The 19,203-nt window shown below is 39.0% G+C and overlaps 1 protein-coding gene across 1 annotated transcript; it reads right to left on the bottom strand.

Annotated features, from left to right (window-relative positions):
* Positions 1–1,542: 1,542 nt before the first annotated feature.
* Positions 1,543–19,051, bottom strand: LOC138105134 (collagen alpha-4(VI) chain-like). The gene is made up of 16 exons (XM_069004785.1): positions 18,989–19,051; positions 18,350–18,412; positions 17,534–17,596; positions 16,790–16,852; positions 15,087–15,149; positions 14,596–14,646; positions 13,016–13,051; positions 12,828–12,890; positions 12,454–12,516; positions 10,485–10,520; positions 9,062–9,098; positions 7,860–8,347; positions 5,903–5,993; positions 2,985–3,656; positions 2,054–2,147; positions 1,543–1,846 (listed from the first exon to the last, which is right to left on the bottom strand). The coding sequence occupies exons 3-16, from the start codon at positions 17,546–17,548 to the stop codon at positions 1,543–1,545; spliced, it is 2,076 nt and encodes a 691-aa protein (XP_068860886.1). The 5' UTR covers positions 17,549–17,596; positions 18,350–18,412; positions 18,989–19,051.
* Between the last annotated feature and the right edge of the window lie 152 nt (positions 19,052–19,203).

Here is a 19,203-nt window from a genome sequence, read left to right as displayed (position 1 = left end):
CCAGTCTTCAAGGTCTTATAAAGATTCACTAAGTATTCATCTATAACCCCACAGTGTCAGCGTGAAGACCCTCTTTTCATGGTATCTTTACCCAGAAAGAATTTCTGAAACAACAAGATTTTCATTGCCATAAACAGAAGGAATGCTAAAAGGTGTTTACTTTTCTAACATAAAGTTTTTATTTAAATGATTCTAAAATAAATATACCTGGTCCATAGGGATTAGTGGAATAAACTTTTTAATAATTCCCCTCTTCTTTATTCCAATTTCTTATACTGGTATCCATGAATAAAATTTCATAAATTAATATACATAGATTGTTAAACTATCCATGGTAGTCTCTTAGCCAAATCCAAGAGTATTACAGATTCAAACTGCGTAAATTAGCAAAGCAGGTGAGAGAAGCATACTTTGTAGCAATCTGGTATTCAGTAAGAACAGATCAAATCATCTTTCACCAATTTATATTTGGAGTTACTCAAAAGAAGACAGAAAGGCAGCTCTAGACTTTGGTGTCAGTACAACATTAAAGAGGAAGAACTGAGAAATAAAGAAATACACCAATAACAATACATTTTAAAGATTTAAAATGATATAACCTTCTCCTAACCAACTGAAAAGCAAAAATTTCAAGCAAGAGATGAGCACAAAGTACATCTCTCAAAAGGCAAGTTCTGGAACTGGGGTACATGTTTTTAGAAGTAAACTGTTGGGTCACTAACTACAACACAGGATTGGAAAAGGCAGTTCATACATCTCTCATAAGTGACTTGGGTCATTTCTCACTGAAATGCAGTGACCATGACTACTTCCTCAAAGGAAATATTTTATTTATATATTCATTTATATCTTCCTGTTACTAATCCTCTCTCATCATGAATGAGGCTACCAGACATTTCCAGAACCATTCTTGAGTGGAGAGAGATGAAAAACAAATGGATAACAGCTGTAAAAATGAGCAACCACACCCCGAACTGTCCAGATACCTTTTCATTTATTTTCACATAAATTCTCTCTAATTGTAGTTTTAACAAGAAAAACACTCAATAGTATTAAAAGAACATCAGTGACAAATAATCTCACAATCAGCTTCCCATACCTATATCTAATGGCAAATCTGCAATGAAAAATGCATCATTAGGAAACAAAGTCAAAAACATGAAGTATATCTATTTTGACACCTCTGCTGATGGATCCTGTTCTTCCTACAGGAACAGACTGTAGCAGAGATATATTTAGCTCCTCCACGTTCAGCTAAATTAGCAGCAGGAGTAACTCACTAATTGCAGTGCAACTTGGGGATTTTAAAATGACTGACTGTTTTAGTAAGGCGGATTAGAACTTTATATGATATTATTACAAAAAGTTATAAATCAAAACTGAAGTTATAATGACACCTGTAATTCAGTCTTTAACTACTATACAGATTTGGACTGAATACTAATATATGGTGACTAAAAGCTTTGGAAAAATGTAATTGGGAATTCTTCCTCTTTTAAAAGTATTCAACTGAGTCCTTCACAATTTAGTCTTTTTACTGAATTAAAAGAGATTTTCATATTCTAGAATCATACCATAATCATTACAGGCACCTCTAGTTTCTACTGTTGCCTTTAAGTTTTTCTTGTTCTTCTCCTGAGCTTTTCCACACTCTTGAGGCTTTTCCCTTTTAGGATCTTTCTCTGTGAAATGTTCATTCTCCTCATAATCATCTCTCATTTCTGGCATTGTGTATACAGGTTCTTTGGCGTTCTCTTTCATACTCTTCATGACTCTACTTTCATTTTTTTCCACGTCTTCCAAAACTTGACTGGAGCCAGTTTCAGCCATTCCAGGAAAAGGCATCCTTCCAGGGATAGGGGGGAAAAAATATATTTAAGCACCAATATGACCTTGAAAAATGCATCTGGTTCATTCCTTCTGAAAAATGTGAAAAAATTTTGACCCCAATCCTATTTCTATTATAACTACTTTGAATGTAACTACTAACCCAAAGGGATGAATCTTACATTCAGAGGTACACACTCAAGAAGTTAAACTGGCGATTTCCAACCTTTCTGTCGTAGATGCCTCCTGTTGTACGTCTCCTCGATCTAAGTTTTCACACTCTTCTTGAAGTTCAGGTGAAGGATAACTGTTCATTTCTTCTGTGAGAAAGCACAGGTAACACAGGTGAGTTTTAAAGTCCATGAAACCCCAATATGGTTAATAAAAAACACTACATGGCTGTTTTTGTGAACTGGAATTTGCATCTTTCATTAAGTAACACACTATATGCTGAGTGACAGACACCATGTCCAGGAAAACAAAAATTATAATAGAGATCAGCTAGATGAGAATGACTCCTAAACCAATCTTTTATACTTTTGTCTTGCTCTGTAATACACTATTTATCCTTCTATAGAAAATTTGATGTCTCCAAGCATATGCTTCTGATGAGGATTTTAAATAAATGGTGATTTCCTTTTTCATATTCTCTTGTTTCCATGTCAAAGCATCTAAGACCTTCTAATCTGCATGAATGTGTCTTGAAAAGTGAGTCCTCTCTCTGCTCCGTATAGAGGTTAAGGTCAAATGTGCTAAATATTTATCCTGTACCTGTCCAAAAGCCTAAATAGGCATAAACAGCTCAGTAAATCTGGATTTGCCAACGGTCTGAGGAGAAATGTGGGCCTAAATCAGGAATATGATGGTGTTCTCTTAGCTGAAGAATGGTCCATCTTTAGTGAAAGTGGAGTCCACAAAGACACACATTAAATAAAACCTTAAGGGGAAAAGACTACTTAAGACAAGAACAGAATGCTGTTCTGTCATTACTGGCACTTTCATTAATGTCCAGCATCTAAGGTAAACTAATCATGAAAGATAAGCAGCTAAGTATGACCAGGAACTGAATGATAACATATACATACTGACTACCTTTTTCTACACAGCATTTGTCTTTCATTCCATAACTTAAGCAAATGCCACTGTGTGATACTTACGTTGTAGAAGATTTAGGAATGCCCGGCTAAACCTCTGAGCATACACCATCTCTGGTGTGGAAAGCCTGCCCACTGTCAGTAAGTGCTGGTCTGTGGGGGAGCTTGACATCTCCACCAGCTGATTGTCACTCACATCTCTGCCAAGTGCAAGAGTGAACAAGGTGAATCCTTGGCACTTGGCTCCGAGTGAAATCTCTCTCAGCCTTTCTCTGTCCCATGTGCTTGTTTTGCTTCCAACTATTGTAAATATGACCCTGTGTGTTCTTTGTCTGGGGGCTTTAAAGAACACGTTTTCAACTGTCCACTGTAGAGCAGAAGCAATGGCTGATGGCCCTTCCAGTTGGTGAACAGACTCTTGGATGTGTTTCTTCATCAAATCTTTATTGCTGTATGTGACTAGATCAAACTCCAAGGCCACAGGTGTCTGGTTTCTGTCAGGCAGGAAGCCCCTGGGAGCCTGCTGCACCAGTGCCACTCTGATGCCTCCATATGATTCGTTTGGCTGTGAGGAAACGACAAACTGATCCAACATGCTGCTCACAAAGTCTTTGGCTCTCTGAAACTCTTCACTGCTAATGCTGCGAGAGCTGTCCATGATGTAAGTGATATCCATATCCATCTGAACCAGGGGAGAAAAAGGCACCTCACAGTTGGTTCTTGGATTGCATTTATCTAGAGAGGAAGAGCCAATAGGCATTGAATTATTTAGCAATACAACAAAACCAATGATTTATTAAAAAATTCACACAGTCCTGCAGATCGGTATAACATTTGTGTGGCCAGGTTTTGGCAGTGGGGGGGGCTACAGGGGTGGCTTCTGTAAGAAGCTGATGGAAGCTTCCTCCATGTCCAGCAGAGCCAATGCCAGCCAGCTCCAAGAGAGACATGCCACTGGCCAAGGCCAATTAGAAATGGTGGAAATGCCCCTGCGATAACATATTTAAGAACAAGAAGAAGGAAAAAAGCTATTGTGCAGATTTAATTGTGGCCAGAGAAAATCAGAGTGGAAATATGTGACAGGAACAACTCTGCAGACTTTCAGGTTAGCGTAGAAGGAGGGGGAGGAGGTGCTCCAAGTACCAGAGCAGACATTCCCCTTCAGCCTGTGGTGAAGACCATGGTGAGGCAGCTGTGCCTCTGCAGCCCATGGAGATCCATGGGGATGCAGAGATCCAACTGCAGCCTATGGCTGAACCCCGTGCTGGAGCAGGTGGATGCCTGAGAGGAGGCTGTGAACCTGTGGGAAGCACATGCTGGAATAGGTTCCTGGCAAGGACCTGCAGACCCATGGAGAAAGGCTGGAGCAGGTTGTCTGGCAAGACTTGTGACCCTGTGCCTGAAGGACTGCACCCCATGGAAGAGTGACCCATGCTGCAGCAGTCTGGGGAGGACTGTTGCCCATGGGATGAACTCACATTGCAGCAGTCTGCAGAAGACTGTTACTCATGGGATGGACTCCTATCTCCTGTTGGAGAAGTTCATGAAGAACTATGTCCCATGGGTGGGACCCCACACTCTCCCTGAGCAATGGCAGAAACAAAGCGTGATGAACTGACCATGACCCCCATTCCCCATCTCCATGGGCTGCTGGTGGGGAGAAGGTAGAGCTGGGAAGGAGGGAGGGGTGGGGGGAAGGTGCTTTTAAGGTCTAATTTTACTTTTCATTATCCTGCTCTGATTTTGTTAGTAATAAATTCAATTAATATTTCTAATTAGAGTTTGTTTTGCCCATGGCAGTGTTTGATGAGTGATCTCTCTCTGTCCCTATCTCAACTCATCAACCCTTCATTATATTTTCTATCCCCTGCCCAGCTGTTGAGGGGAAAGATAGAGAGGCTTTGGTGAGTGCCTGGCATCCAGACAGGGTCAGCCCACTACAAAAAATCTTTTTTATTATTCTTAAACTTTGATCCAGAAAAACCAAACAAAAAAAAGCCCCCAAACAAACAACAAACAAAAAACCACCAGCCAACAACATGGGAGCTTGAAATCTTTTTGTTCTAGCAAGGAATGACAGATGAAGAAGTTTTTGAGATACCATGGGAAATTATTTATGCGTAAGAGCAGAAAAACATTCATAAGGTAAAATTTCATAGATAACAGTTCCCCGGAGAAATTTTCTTCTGTTCAAATCTAAACATTGTAAAGGACACAGAATCAAACTCTAATTTTCATCTCAGGTCATTGTTTAACATTTTGACATATTATCATTTAGTAGTTTCTCCCCCTCTCACAGTGTAGAATTTATAGCAAATGAGCCTGGTTTCCCAAAATCATACTGCTATTTTAAGTGCATTTCTGTTAAAAAGGGAATGCTAAACACAGTAATTCATTTCACATGGCTGAGACAGAAATTAATTATACAGCTTTTGTGGTTTTGAGATTCTAATTCTTACCATCCACTGAAGAGGAAGTTAGAATTGTAACTCCTCAGCAGTGGTATTCTGTAAACACAAAATGATCTGTCACAGAGGGCAAGAAGGCCCAGTCGCAGAAGGGTTCAACTGGCTGGAAGCTGGAATGTCAGAGACAGAAAAGGGAGTAAAGTTTCCACTGTAAAGGAGTGAAGTTTCTCTTGGAGATGACAAGACACAGCCACTGCACTGTCTTGTAGCCAACCTGTAATGGGAACACTCAGACACCCCCATGGGCGGCAGAGCTGGGCTGAGCTGCTCCATGCAACCAACCATACTGGTCTTAACACATCTCTGCAAACTCCTTTGTAGAACCATTTATGGCAGTAGGATTCTGACCAATGTGTTGTTCATTAATATTTTTCTTTTATATTTCAGCACAGACATGTTTAAGGTGTACCATAAAAAATCCCCATCACTACTTTGCAAAATAAAAGCTATAGGATTTGTCATTGAAATGGTAAATAGACCAATACAACGGATGCAATTAGTAAAATGTCTTACCAAAGCAAAGTATACAATATGTGATGCCCTCCAAATTTTCATCCTGCTGTCTTTCCCAAACAAATAACTGAAATCTTCTTGTGTCATCAATCTGTGTTTTAAAGCAGGCACAAAAGTAACATTAGAAGATGGGCAAAATGTATTAAGACTTTTTCTTTTTTCTTTTTTTTTTTTTAGTGCCAGTGAAGGATTATCACCTTTTCTTAATGGGTGCTATTTTTCTACAGAGAAAAGGACAGGATATCTCAGCTCTTTCTGGGACAAAGAGTGAAGATGATTTCTTGGGAGAGAAAATTCTAGCATTAGAAAGTTCTAGCATGAGAACAACCTATGTGTTTCCTGTGATCATCTGAGGAAAGAATCTTTCACAGTAGAAGATTTGACCACAGAATTGCTTGAGGAACCCTGAAGAAGCTCTAGAATTCTACAATTTCACTGACCACCACCCAACCTCATCCAAATGTGATCCAATGGAAAAGCATTGCCTTGTGGACTAAGATAAATAAAAATGGCTCTAAAATATCACAGTATTACAGGATATAATGGTGAGCAAAGAAATAATTACTTCTTTGCATTAAACTTCAGCTTTGTGTGTTATACACAACACAAATTCTGATTAACATTCTGTAAAGAATGTTATAGATAGAACTCTTCAAAGGAATTAGAATTGGCAATGACTGTGTGAGTGATCTCTAAACTGAAGTTCCTAAAGCAAAGTAAAGCCATTAAGTATCTGTGGCTACAGACTTGTAGGATCATAAAGATTACACCAACTCTTAACTGCAAGGGCAGAAATCCATCTGCAAGAAAAAGGGAAATTGTATTTACTTGGGGGGTGGTGGTGAGGCTGATTGCCTTGCCATCATTTCAAATTTAAGGGAGTGCTGGGTAGAGAATTTTTTGCCTTTCCCCCTGCTAAGCAGCTCTTTTAAACTTTTCTACTCTGAAGGCTGATTTATGTAAAGTCACCAGATGTCATCACATGCATTCAGAGTTTTAATCTGCTTATACTAAGTAAAGAAAATACTGATTCTTGCTCCTGCTTATCCTATGGAGCAACCCAGGCAATAAACTATAAGCTTCCTTCTCATATGTCAGCAGAAATTTTTTATTCTGCTAAATTATCATTCAGCCAGAAAAAAACAAGAATCAACTAAGAAATATGAGGCTGCATGAGAACAAATATAATATGAATAATAAAGGGCTGACTTGGATGTTGCTAGATCAGAGCTTAGACTCCAAGTTTTGCACTTTCCATCGTGTACACGTGAACATATTTCCTTTTAGAAGGAAAATTTTGAGGAAATAACAGCTGGAAAGGATTTTATCTAAATTTATTAAAACTGAGCACAGATGATATTAAACAAATTGAAAAGACAGAGAACATAGAATCTATATCATGAAACCTTAAATAAATTCAGAATTGCCTTCCTTTTGTACCTTGTAAAATGGACTGCTTATTTTTGTTTGCTATCTTTCATAGGAAGTCATATTTTAAAACAAAATTTCATCATTTTCTCCTGTACTAATGGCACTAAAGACATCAAAAGGAGCCTTGCTAATGTTCTTTTGAAAGAACCTAGTGTGCCTGAAGCCTTCTACTAATTTTTCTAGAAACTAGGGCCAGAGTTTGTTAGTTACATAGTTATTACATGTCACAACTTCAGGAGTATAATGGCATGGGTAAATAAGTTAAATTAACACAGCATTATGAAAATTCTCTGATTTGCCCTAAAAGCACAAGTGATTTATAATTCATGTGCAGAAAGAGGTCAGATGGTGCTCATTATAGTCCAGTGAAACACTGTTTCTTTGTTAAAATAGTAACATTTACTGTATACCTTTCTATTAAGGGATTGGACGGTTCCTGTAGAACTTAGTGGCTTGGGAATAGGATTCACTCAAATCCTAGCAGATACTCAGCAAATGGGTGACGGACTCAGTTTTCAATACTTACAGAGAAGGCACGTCTGACATTTGGCACTTCACTGAAGGCAATAACCACTGGAGTGATATCCAAGGCACTCAACTCAAGCACAGCTGTGCTGATGGCAACATCATCCTGCGATGGACCACTGGTAAAAAATAGGGCAACTTTCCTTGTGAGGATGCCCTGACGAACACGTTTGAAGACATTTCTTGCAACAAATCTCATGGCCGCCCCAATATTTCGTTTTCCAGTGGATCTCTCTAGAGGGATTCTCTGGACTGCTTGTAGCAGCAAGTTGCTTTTTTGGAATTCTGAGAATCGGATGAGGTAGTGCATGTTGGTATTGAAAGAAACAACAGAGACACGAGCGCCTGTTGGGCAATTGCTTTCACTGATCTTAACAGTCTTCAGCAATAACGTAACAATGTTCCTCATTCTTTCAAATGCAGCTGGTGTAACGTCATCAGACATATCCAAGGCAAATACCACTTCAGTTGGATAAGCTGGACATGCGTCTGTATATCGAAGCAGAAAAGTTGTGTGAGAACCTTTCCACAACTCAGACATTGTTAGTTTTTTTCTTCAAGTCTGTAAAAGAATGGATGTGCAGAGAGCAGGTGGGCTTACCTGATGCGCATGCTGGAAGGAAGAGAGGGAGAGCAATTAAATTATTTTGGACTCATATGCATTAAAATAATTTCATATAATTTCATATTAAAATCATTTCAAATATTCATTTGCTTTCAATAAAGAGCCTGACTAAAAGTTCAGACAACTGACAGAGTCTGTCAGTGCAAGACCACATTCCTCTTTTACAATCAAATACGCGAAACAGTGCAATTTTACTGGATAAGAATTTTAAAAAATTGTCCTGGGTTCTGCTGAGCACACATAATGAACACACATAATCTGGAAGACAGCTGATATACAAATACTGTCTTCACTAAGAGAACTCCCCAAAGGGTGTTGGCACAATGCCAAAGATTAATTTAATCTTTAATGAGGAAAAGAGATATTTGTTAGTGTTTTTGTAATAAACACATAGGAAAAATGAGCAAAAAGTGTAAATCTGCTTCATACACCTGCTGAAACCCCTTCACAATTAACAACTACCAGTCAAACTGAACCCAGATACAAACGACCAGTTTTAGGGTTCTCAGTGAAGGCTATTCCATTTAAGAAGAGTGACTAGGTGGAATCAGAGGTAAAAAAAGATGTTCTCCACTTACGGCAGTTTTTTCGGGTAAAATTCACAAGTTCACAAGGCTGCAGGATCAAAATGAAAAAAGGAATTAATGGCAAATCCCAGACCAACCCAGACTGGGAATCTTACTATTGGTTTGAGCTGAAGGTTGTATCCCAGGTCCTAAAATAATTTTCATTACAGTAAATCCAGAATCACAGAGTCCAGTTCCTTTTAATAATAGGTAGTACAGGGATGTTACAGCAGGGATTACTGTAACACGCGTGTATCAAACCAGGAGTCCCGTGGAAAAGAAATATATATGGATGGATTCTTGGCAGATGTTTCAGAGATGTTTATTTCTCCAGCCACATGGCCGGGGCTCTGTCGAGGAACCCTCACAGTCCGGGCTGAGTGTCCTTGCCCGCGCAGGGAAATACAAACCAACCCATGGGGAACGAGGCCGAGCAGGGGCTCGGGAAACCTCGTGCCTCCCTCAGGGCCCCTCTCCCAGGGCTACATGGTGGGGGGAGGCACGGGGTTTCCCTGCCCCTGGTCAGCCTCGTTCCCCATGGGTTGGTTTGTATTTCCCTGTGCAGGCAAGGACCCTCAGCCCGGACTGTGAGGGTTCCTCGGCAGAGCCCCGGCCATGCAGCTGGAGAAATAAACATCTCTGAAACATCTGCCAAGAATCCGTCCATATATATTTCTTTTCCATGGGACTCCTGGTTTGATACACGCGTGTTACAGTAATCCCCGCGCAGGGAACACAGGGACTCTCCCCTCTTGCTGCAGAAACTAGGCACATTTTTTTTGACATATTCTGTTGGCATTTAATGATGTTCTGAAGTATTAAGAAATCATCCATCCATTCTTCATTTTGTTTAATAAATTGATCTAGGATGTCACCAGTCAATGGCACTTCCACAAACAATGCGCATTCCAGTAGTGACTCACATGGGAAAAGAGAGGTCCATGAAGGAGAGGAGGATGCCCTCCGGACATAGAGCACACCTGCAACAGTATTGCCTGCAGGTAGTCATCCATGAGAGGATTAATGAAGCCTTTACTCAGAAGCGTTCATTTTACATGGGATTAGGACTGTGAAGAAATTCTGCACTTCTATTCCCAGTGAAAATAACTTGCTGAAGAAATGCCTTCCTTTACAAGACGGGAAAAAGCAACCCTAACATGAGCTGGTATGTCAACTGATATGAAGAAACAGATAAATGAATATTAATGGTCCAACAGTTTGCAAAAGCTAGCACATGGTGTTAATCCACACGCATAATTGTTTCTCATTCCTTGGTTGCTTGCAGAATGGAAGAACCCACTGCACACTCAGACAAGCACATGGAAAAGATACTGTTTTAAAACAGCTAATTGTGCTCATTGCTGTCAGTGATTACAAACAGAGTACTAAAGATAATTCCATGCAGTATACAGTCAGCTGTAAGGTGATTACTTACTTCCATTAAAATGGTACCCACTGGTCCCTTGGCACCCTGAAACAAATTAAACACAGGTTGAAGAAATCAGACCCTGATAATGCATTTCCATTACTCTGTAGCCCAAAGAAAATGCAGGCAAACAGTGTTTCCCAACAACCGTTTATGACTTTGAAATACAAGGAGACAGTAGTTCCCAGCACAGATTTCTGTGGACCTGCTTCGAGTTGCAGTCTACTTGTCAGATTTATTTCTCAGTCCATTTTCCTTAATGGTTTTGAAATGTTCAATACTTGTTGCCCTTGAGGACCAGCATAATTCAGAACTGGGTTCCTTTATAAACAGCAGATTCTCTCCTATGGTTCTGTTATTTGCACTTCACATAACTTTCCAACATCTGGTGTGTGACAAGCTTTCACTCTCCTCTTGTACAGTACAAACCCCACAGTTCTACAGACCACATACACATCATGACAGCTTTGCCTACTCTGCAACCTTCTTGGGAGCTGTGGGAAAATAACAGCACTCCAAGCATCTTTTTTTCAAAATAAAAGTATTGTTTAATCTTCATAACAGGAATAAAATACAGGAAAAATAACTAATTTTCAAGGGAGCCTGAGAGTATTCATCATGTGTGCATTTCAGATGCGTAAGAAGACTACTGAAAAATTTCACTTAGTCTCAGGGAGCTGCACTGAGATACAGCAGACATCGCACTTCTTTTCCTTACCCTCTCTCTACCGTACCACTACAGTGGTGGTGACTGAGCTGTGCAGATTTGACACACTGGATAATCAAATCACCAAGGATGGGTGAAACAAGCCTGTCTTGGCTGGCCCTGACTACTACCTGTACCTCTTCCTGCATTCCTATCTCTTCCACTTCTTACAGCGTTCCCACTTTCTCACTTCACTGATTCACTGCTACTGCAGTAATCCCACCAAGCCCATACATCCCAAGCTCTATTCTCATTTCTACACTTGAAGAGGAGATCTTGAACTTGAAATATCTCTGAAGACTTCTTGTACCATGGACTGGCAAGGCCTACAGCTGTGGATCATCAGCTCACAAGATCTGTCTATCCATAAATTTTGTGAGTGGCCAAGTAGCAGAGAGGGCAATGTACTCCAGCAGGCACTCTTAGCCATTCTGTGCCCAGCATCATAGAATAAATTGGGATGGGTACATTCATTAACCAACACCGTGTAAAGAGAAGGGAAAAAAATGTTTTCTAAGTTGTACACATCCTGTGGGCCATGTTTTACAGGTGAAGATACTGTTACCAGTAATGTTCCACATTTAAACTGAAAGAGTAAGCTTAAGAAAGTAAACAAGAAAGTCACTAACAGTAGGGATTGTTTCTGGTCACTGTGGAGCTGATTTTCAGAATTGCCACAGGGTAAAGATAGACAAATACAGAGATTTTCCTAACTACCTAAAGGGCTAGTCCTAAATCCTACTGAAATCCACAATCCTTTCATTTGCTTAGATAAAGAATAAAACATTTTGTTGTATAAAATGCAGAACACAGACACTGGAAAAGTACATCAAGGCATCTACTTGTATTATGGATTAACAGGTTATAGTCAATTTAAGCTTTAAATAAGTGCCTTTAACTTCAAGTTTGATTTTAAATGGCTTTTCTTTTTAAATTAAAAAAAATGCATTGGCTTTCAGCAGATCTATTCAGTTCTATATTTCAGTATTTTCTGTTCTTCTAATTAGATATTTACCCAGCCTAAAGACAATACCAGGTACTATGGAAGAAATTCTGGCCAGCATTGTATTGTTGCAGTTCTATTTCCAACAGGTGCTCCTGTGCACACACACCCACAAGCAAGACATAACTCTGGGCAACTGCCAGACCGATTAAGCATAGTTTACCATGTGAAACACTATTAGATATTCCATCAATCTAATAGTAAATTCAAGAGCAGTTCAAGGGTGATTTTTAAAAATAAAAATTTTATTTAAAAAAAAATAAAATTACCATAGGTCCTGATGGCCCTTGGTCACCTGGATCTCCCAGGGAACCTGATGTGCCAGCATTACCCTAAAAATAGAAATAAAAGTTTTATTCTTTATAATTGCATGCACTAGTACCAAATTTTATCAGGCAGATAAACTCTGTAATAATACTGTGAGTTGGATCCTGCATTTTCATAGACTACCACTCCTAAGAATTATTAGCAACCATCACTAATAAAGATTTAGACCTGCATTCTCTCAAGACCTCTTGCCCAAGGTATGGCAATAAAAGATTAGTGTGGGAACCAATTAAAAAAACTTTTGGTAAGAAACACTTTGGGTGTAAGGGTTTTACTTTTAGAACTCTCACAGAGTTAGCAGATTTATCATTCTTACTCTTCTACCCCTAATTCCTTTGGGTCCTTCAGCTCCTGGAATGCCCTGATCTCCTTCTTCTCCCTGAAAATTAATGAAATCCAGAATTTGTTGGAAAGGAGAAGACAGACAGAAACATAGGTAACTTCTTCCAAATAAGAATAATGTAAAACAAGACAAAAAGCAAGCAAACGCCCATGTAATCATACCTCTGGACCAGGATGTCCTATGAATCCAGATTCTCCCTATGAAAAGAAAGGACAAAGACTTCGTAAGAATCTGGAATGATGTAATCTGCTTAGAGTTTCATGTCATTAAACCAAAAACAATTTCAAAATTATTCTCAGCTTTAGAACTCATCCAAGTAATAGTGGCTGCTAGTCTGGTCTCAAATGACACCATTTTAGATTAATACCTTGCTCATCTAAAACAGCAGCATTTTAAGAATTTCCAACAGTTTCTAAATTTTTGAGAATATTCCATTTCTCAAGTAAGTGTTTTATCAAAACTTATTCATGCCTCCTAATAACATGTAGAGGAATTCATGTGGAGCAATTATGAGTAAAGTATAACATTCAGAATTCAGTGTTTGAATGTAGTTTCAAAATTTTGTACCACCCAGACTAAAAAATTATACCATAATATTTTCTTGGCTTACTAGAAGTCAAGTCATCAACTGTTTTCAGTTACTTCAGTTTTTAGTGTGTTCTTTGTTCACCCATGAGAAATACAGAAGCTCTCACAAAAACCAATCAGAAGTGAAGCGTATCTTTCCTAAACACCAGAATTCACACTACCTATGTATGTCCTTGTCCTCTTGCATATAAAGTATGTGTAACCCTTGAAACCCTGCCATCAAAGGAAATTGGTAGAGCTAAGAAGGTAAGAAAAGAGATTGGAAAATAAGAAATATCAAGAGCCATTTTACCAAAAAGCCATTTTTGAAAAAGGAGTTTATCTATTGGAGAGGCTCCTAGAAGGCCTTTCATATCTTTTCTGCAGCTTTCTGCAACACTCTGGTTCTCCCACAAAAAGGGAGAGTGAAATAGATGGGCCTACCAGTGAGATTCACTGGACCCTTTCTGTTTCACAAGCAACAAGAATGGACTAGTTGCAATACTGCACAAACTCTTTGAAAGGAGAACTGCAGCTGTTTCCAACATCCTGACCACTTTGCTCATGGACTGATCCACTGGTGCCATGATTTTGACCTCATACTTTCTGTATACTTTTTATTTTAGCTGAATTCTTACACAATTTTAGGGATGTAGGCATTTAATTACTTTTTTTTTTTCAGCACTGTGAGTGGAATGATAAGAATTTCTTAGGAATCCAGAAGTTAATCCTCAGATTTTACTGCTGACCTTAGGAGAACAAAGAAGAATATTTCACATTAAAACAGCAACGGTGTTTGAAGCGTATCAGCCCCAACTTCGTAGTTGAGGAATCCCTCCTCTGAAAGAAGAAAAATTAAAAGGTCCTTTAGTGGCTGGCCTACCAATACTTGCCAGTAACAGTGACTGGTCAGGCAGGCTGAAGTGGGAAGAAAGGACTGTGTACTCCAAGAAGTACAATCCTCCACATATAGACACATCAGGGAAAGAATAAGAGTGAGTGGTCCTCAAAACAATGTCCTATGGAAAAATGTCTCACAAGGATTGTGGTAATCCTGAGCCTCTCACCGAACCATAGAAATGCACTTGGCATTCTTTTTAATTAAATATGGATGGTCATGTTTGATGGCACAGTAGAAAGGAGACTGAGAGATTCTCTGACTTGAAGCACTCACCTTTGCTCCTTTGCTTCCTTCAGGACCATAGGCATCTCTGCCATCCATGCCCTGTGTAGGTTAAATATACTATGAGTTAGCTTTTAATAGAGGATTAGGTTTATATCCAATTTCATTTTGGAATAAAGATGTCCCATTACAATGAGGTGCCCACGCTGTTAAGACTGATGAAGTAGGACAAGCTACCAAAACACAATCTAAAACCACTAGCAATGATGGCAAAAACTGTAGAGGGAAAACAAGGACAGAGGTCATATTTCCTTTCCACTGTGTGCCCTACATTTATCATACTTTCTCACTTTTAGAGAATTTGAGGGAAAAGATATTCTCTCTAGCCCACAAGAAATCTGGTGTCCATAAGGAAACTGAGAACCAAAGGTGAAATAATTTTAATGGTATCAAATAGAGAAAATAGAAGGGAATGAAGGGTACTGATTCAGATGGATAGGTATTAAAATACAGGAGTCCTGAATTATGGCAGAAAGACTCACAGGAATGCCTCTCTGTCCAGGTGGTCCAACTAGGCCCTTCTCTCCAGGGTCACCAGGTTCACCCTATTATAATTGAAACACAAAAACCATTAGTTTGGCTCATTCAGGAGAGTTCTCTCTGAAACACAAACTTGTCTCTTAACCTGAAGTGTGCCTATACATTTTATAGATTACTTGATGCTGGGCAAAAGCCTTCCATTACAGACCATGTTTCATGGACTGTTCCTGGTGGTGGAACTGGAAGGCACTTGGCAAATCAGAACATGCTGAGCATTCATGCGGCTAAACCCCAAAGGCCTTTGTTCAATACAACTCCCATTGTTATAAAGAATTACAAGCGAAAAAAAAAGTGGAGTTTGAAAAAATATATATTAATGGTAGCAGGATATATTCTGGAATTCTACCAGCCTGAAGCACCTGTTGATAGCAAATTATATTTCCCAGGCAGGCTGTCTGCATTGTGTTCTTAGTCCTCTTGCAAGGTTTCTTTTCTTCAATTCCATTTTTGTTTACACTTTCTCATTGAACATTCTTCTAACAAAGACCTTAATATTAAACAGCATGAAACCAGACTGAGAAAATGGAATGTATGATGGAGATTCCTATATATCTTCCCAATTTTTGTCACTGTTTTAATATGTTTTCACACAGTGATGTTTTTCATAGTAGCACTTTGACATTCTGGTACTTCTCTGTCACTAAATGCTACAACTCTTCAAAGAGGCTGAAAGGCTTAGCTAAATGCTACAACTCTTCAAAGAGGCTGAAAGGCTTAGCTAACTGGTGATTTTTTTTATTTGTGATTTTTAGATTCAAAGATGCAACAACACCTAAATTGAGTTATTTTTATGAAATAAAATCTCACATATCAACACACATAAATGAAAGGAAAGTAAGGATAACATTTATTATAAGTAAGTGAACTCTAACGTGAACAAGCTGTTAGTTATTAGCCTTTCTGTCTGACTTCATGCCTATACAGTTCATCTCAACATGCTCATTCCTCTAAAACAGACATCATAACAGTCAAGCTTCCTTGGACTTGTTTGGAATCTTTAGAAAAACAAGGTTAACATAAGCAGCTTCTTTGAACTGGGAAGGTCAGATTGGAGGTTAGGAAGAACTTCTTCACCCAAGGGTGAAGTCACTGATCCAGTGTTAATCACTGGAACAGGCTCCCCAAAAAAGTGATCATGGCACAAAGCCTGTCAGAGTTCAAGCAGCATGGATGATGCTCTTTATGGTTTAGTTTTAAGTAGTCCTGCAAGAAGTAGGGAGTGGCACTTGATGATTCTCATGGATCCCTTCCAACCATTATCCACAAGATATTCTATGATTCACTGGTGAGTATTTTCAATGGATTGGGCAGATTCTAGGAATCATAGAACAAATTCAAGGGTCAATACTGCCTTCTGCTCCATTTTGTGAGAATCCAGGTCTCATTCAGAACCATCACCACAAGAGCAATTACAACAGTGGTCATGGCAACACTAAAACCTTCTTAGTATAGCTCTGATATGTGTAAGATTACCTTGAGCACATCACTTGTCTTGCCATGCAAGCTAAAAATATCTTAAAAACTTAACATTCTGCACGTTTCGCAGTATGGAACTAACCCTTTGTTAGTCCATGCTTCTTTGGTCAGATTCTTGAATGAATGACACTGTTAGATTGCTGCAATTAGATACTTTAAAAATTTTTACCTTTGCTCCTCTTGCACCTAACTTTCCAACAGAGCCAGGTGAACCTGGAGCTCCCAGACTACCCTGTAATAAGAAGAACCAGTTAAAAGGCGCACAATGACAAAATCAAGGGCTCACTGCACTCAAGGATTCATTGCCGCTTGAAATTACTATGGAATCAGTAAAAATATTAGGCTTTTGAGGGACACAAGTAAGTTACTGGTCAACCAATCATTCCACTTATTTCCTGCCATCTGTACAACTGCCAAAAAATTCTCAACATGCTATCAAATATGACATAAATGTTATTTTCTATCTACATAGATACTTAGTTAATACATGCATATATGCACAGATATATTAATGCACATATATAATTGGGTATGTAAGCATGAGCATCATTACTTGACTGAAACAGATGACCAAGGCTGACAGCATAGGACATTCCAGTCTTGAGTTACAATGGTGTAATTCCAGAACAAGAATCCACAGAATCAACAGCATCACACAAGTGAGAAGTTCAGCAGTGCTCAATAGTTACAACCTCATCACACTCTGGCACTTGCTATTCACACACCTAAATCTATTTTCAGGGCTGTTATTTTATCATATGAGGCTGCAAATCAGTTTCCTTAAGTATTACAGCAAAAAGCCCTTGGTTTCTACTTTTTATGAGCTTTTTGAAAACTCATTGTAAGAACAACATCAACACCGAGAATGAAAAGGCCTAACGTGCACAGCTGGAATATATTATTTAATGCTAACCAGAGGGCCTGACATGCCTTGTGGTCCTGGAGGTCCTCTGATGCCTTGTGGTCCTCTTGGGCCCTGATGTAAAGAAACCATTGAAACAAAAAGTCAGTTCAATGTTAACAGCCTTCCAAAGACAATCAGATTGCTGCAACAATCAGAATCCCAGTGCCTGTTTCACAAGCCTTATCTTACAGGTAAAACTTCTGGCTGTTTCATTCTAAGAATTTGCCTGTGTTAAGCAGCTGAGACAATCACTGCCTGCCAGCCTGATTCAGAGACTCACTGAGGTGTCTAAGATACCAAGGGAGCCATAAGCAACCTACTATTAAGTAGGCATGTCTTCTCCATCCTAAAACGTAAAGTTAAAAGCATCTCTAGAGTATTTAAGAGCATCTTTAAACTAGAAGCTACTGTAAGTCTGCCATGATTATTCTCTTCAAAATGACTCCACCTAGAAAAGTTTTTAAACACAAAGCTTTTCTCACTGGTTTTGTCAATGCAATAAATTTTATGTATTTATTGCTAGCAATTTCTAATTAATTCATTTTGAAGATATCTGCTTGATAATATCATGTAAGTTGGAGATGTGTTGGCTAAATCACTTATTTTTGCTACTCATGTTCCTCTTCTAGTTTCACTTGCACCCATGTAACTTGCCACATTTAATTCCCCAGGGTTACAGAAGAGATTTACCAAGGACAAGTCTTACTCATAATACTCATTAGCCGAAGTCAACAAAGCTTTCCAAAATACAAACAAAATACCAAGATTGACAATTTATTTTCTCCATAACTAACATAAAAACAACTCAGAAATTCTGTTAGTTACCTGTGGGCCTGGAAGACCAGTTTCTCCTGAGTAACCTGTTTCCCCCAGATCTCCTTGCTCACCCTGCCAAACAAAACCCAAGAAAACAACAAACCCAAACAAATTAGTACCTGTCATTTGCACATCAAAATATAATAATTTCATATCTGTACAGAGTATCAGTTGATAGAAACTTTCCCAATGCTCTCAAACAGCTTTCCAACAGCTTCAAATTCCTGTTGAAGAAAACTCAAATAAAAAGCAGAAGAGTAGCTTTTCCTTAGTTTTCTAGGCGGTGTGATGAATCTAAAAACTTCAGCAGAAGAGGTCAGTTTTACTTTGCTGAATACATTTTACACCATGTGTCAGCAATATTTGGGAATTACCCTTGTCCACTGCAAAGACCCAAAGTCATAAAGCCAGGCCACAAGGGCAGAACTTTCCCATTACCCATGGAGAAGGATTCTCTGAGGGGGAATCGTGACTTCACAATCACACTAGAATTAGACCCATTTTTACTCCCCATCTTTCACTCTGGTTATTCAGTGAGGCAAATCAAATCTCCCTTATGATGGGAAAAAAACTCTTCCAGCTCCCATCTCCACAAGGCTGCCATCTGAGGATGAGTCAGTTTAGCTGACATCCATAAGAAATACTCACTGTCTTCTAGATTGAGTAAAATGGTGACAACTAGCACCAAGATATTCCAGGCCTTGCAGAACCCCTTTCACTGCAGAAATCACAAACATGTGTCTGAAGATTCTTGGGAAACAGATGGTTCTGGAAAGAATCTTCTGAGGAAAAATGAATTTAAAGGCTGAACTTTCATTCTCCACCATATGAATGAAACAAAAGATAACAACAGAAGAAAAAGC

This window comes from Aphelocoma coerulescens, chromosome 2 (assembly GCF_041296385.1).
Source record: "Aphelocoma coerulescens isolate FSJ_1873_10779 chromosome 2, UR_Acoe_1.0, whole genome shotgun sequence".
NCBI classification, from domain to species: domain Eukaryota; kingdom Metazoa; phylum Chordata; class Aves; order Passeriformes; family Corvidae; genus Aphelocoma; species Aphelocoma coerulescens.
Note: the sequence above shows the minus strand (reverse complement) of the source record. Positions and strands in the feature narration are given on the sequence as shown.

Bases quoted from the DNA above. Each gene is read 5' to 3' on its own strand.
- LOC138105134 (XM_069004785.1), bottom strand. The intron at 8,348-9,061 runs GTAAGTGGAGAA...TTCGATATACAG, and splicing joins TTTTACCCGAAAAAACTGCC to ACGCATGTCCAGCTTATCCA. The intron at 3,657-5,902 runs GTAAGACATTTT...CTTCCTCTCTAG, and splicing joins ATATTGTATACTTTGCTTTG to ATAAATGCAATCCAAGAACC.